Source organism: Suricata suricatta, chromosome 6 (assembly GCF_006229205.1).
Source record: "Suricata suricatta isolate VVHF042 chromosome 6, meerkat_22Aug2017_6uvM2_HiC, whole genome shotgun sequence".
In the NCBI taxonomy this organism is placed as follows: Eukaryota; Metazoa; Chordata; class Mammalia; order Carnivora; family Herpestidae; genus Suricata; species Suricata suricatta.
The window spans coordinates 43964939-43966881 of record NC_043705.1 but is presented as its reverse complement, the minus strand read 5'-3'; the positions used below and the strand labels follow the sequence as shown (position 1 = coordinate 43966881).

At 47.0% G+C, this 1943-nt stretch overlaps 1 protein-coding gene across 1 annotated transcript in view; it reads left to right on the top strand.

Annotated features, from left to right (window-relative positions):
- The window catches only part of LOC115293430, a gene marked incomplete at its 5' end in the record, with an annotated part of 450889 nt that extends 450698 nt beyond the window's left edge, over positions 1-191 (top strand). The window contains 1 exon segment of the mRNA XM_029941211.1: positions 60-191. Coding sequence (XP_029797071.1) covers positions 60-191 — 132 coding nt within the window.
- Between the last annotated feature and the right edge of the window lie 1752 nt (positions 192-1943).

Here is a 1943-nt window from a genome sequence, read left to right as displayed (position 1 = left end):
GATCTTGAAGGGTACTCAGACCTTCAGAACGCCCCTTCAACACCCTCGCCCCCTGGCAGGGACGGGCTAGATCCCTGGGGCGGATGCGCAACCCAAGACAGACGGAGTATGTTAAGATCCCTCCCTTTTTACGTCTGCCCCGGCTTCCACCGAGCAAGATCTCTAAACCCCAAATGTGGGGGCGCTTCTGAGTTCTTTTGTAGAAACTGGGGATGTGAAACATCAGGGGATACTTACTGGAGTCCTACATCAAACTGGGACTATATCAAAGTCACCGCAAATTACACCCACTCTAAGACTCGTAGCCAAGGCAATAATAATTGGCTTAAAGACCCACAATGTTCAGAATGGTGTCACCCCCTTAAGATTAGTTTTACCTCAGCAGGAAAAAACAAAAAGCTCTGGACATCCGGGTACACCTGGGGCTTAAGACTATATAAAGAATGATATGACGACGGGCTTATTTTCCGCGTCAAAATGACCATAAGTAATACCCCCCCTCTAGCCGTAGGCCCCAACAAGGTGCTAAGCAATCAGAGACCGCTGGCCCCTAACCGTCTCGAGTCTTCACCAACTCCAACTCCCATCTCCCCTTCCCTTCAACCCTCTTCCCTTTGGGGTCCAACCTCCAAAGGCCCCAACTCCGTACAGCGGCTATTTAACCTGATACAGGGCGTTTACTTGGCTTTAAACCAAACAAGCCCTAACATGACTGAGTCTTGCTGGCTTTGTCTCTCTTCCATTCCACCATACTATCAAGGAGTTGCTTATCCTGGCCAGTTCAATTCTTCGGCCACCCATACGGCCTGTAGCTGGGGAACCCAGGGAAAAATCACCTTAACTGAGATATACGGAAAAGGCACCTGCATAGGAACAGTTCCCTCAGACTATCAGTCCCTGTGCAATCAGACATTAGAAGTTCCAAATAAAACCAGAAATGAGTACTTAATTCCCCTTGGTGGTTGGTGGGCATGTAATACTGGCCTAACACCTTGCCTGTCCACTACTGTGTTTAATAAATCTAGAGACTTTTGTATAATGGTAATATTAATACCAAAAGTCACGTACCATGAGACGGGTCCCTTTGAAGACAGGTTTGAGATACGCCCACGCCACTACAAAAGAGAACTAGTATCTATATCCTTGGGCGTTTTGCTAAGTTTAGGAGTGGTAACCGGCATCGGAACAGGCACAGCAGCCTTAGTACATGGGTCCCAAAACTATGATGCCTTGAGGGTCTCTATAGATGAGGACCTAAAACTATTAGAACAATCTATAAGCCACCTTGAAAAGTCCCTAACCTCCTTATCGGAGGTAGTCCTGCAGAACAGAAGGGGATTAGACTTGCTTTTCCTCCAGCAGGGAGGCTTATGTGCAGCCTTAAATGAAGAATGTTGTTTCTATTCTGACCATTCAGGAGTTGTTAGAGACTCCATAAATAAATTAAAAGAAAGGCTAGAAAGGAGAGAAAAACAACGAAGGGCTCAGCAGGGATGGTTCGAAAATTGGTTTAGTAGTTCCCCTTGGCTGACTACCCTAATTTCCGCGGCAGCGGGACCCCTGCTGATACTCCTTCTCCTCCTCACCGTAGGCCCTTGCATCCTTAATCGTCTCATACAATTTATTCGTGAGCGCGTCAGCGCTGTACAGGTATTTATGTTAAGACATGAATACCAAGAGTTAAGCCAACAAGAAGGTCCTCCTATCCCATGATTGGGATAGTGTCAAGAGAAAAAGGGGGGAATGTAAGGGCCCAATTTGAGTGTTAAACTCTGAATGTTAGACTTAGAACCTTAACCGCTATTTCTTGCTTCTGTAAACAACTGCTTGCTGACCATAGATAAGAGAATAGGCCACCCATTAACCGCTGACCCTAGTTTAATCAGGCCGAACCAGAAAAGTTTCCCCTGAGCAGGGGTGGGCGGCATCCCCCTCTACCCCTT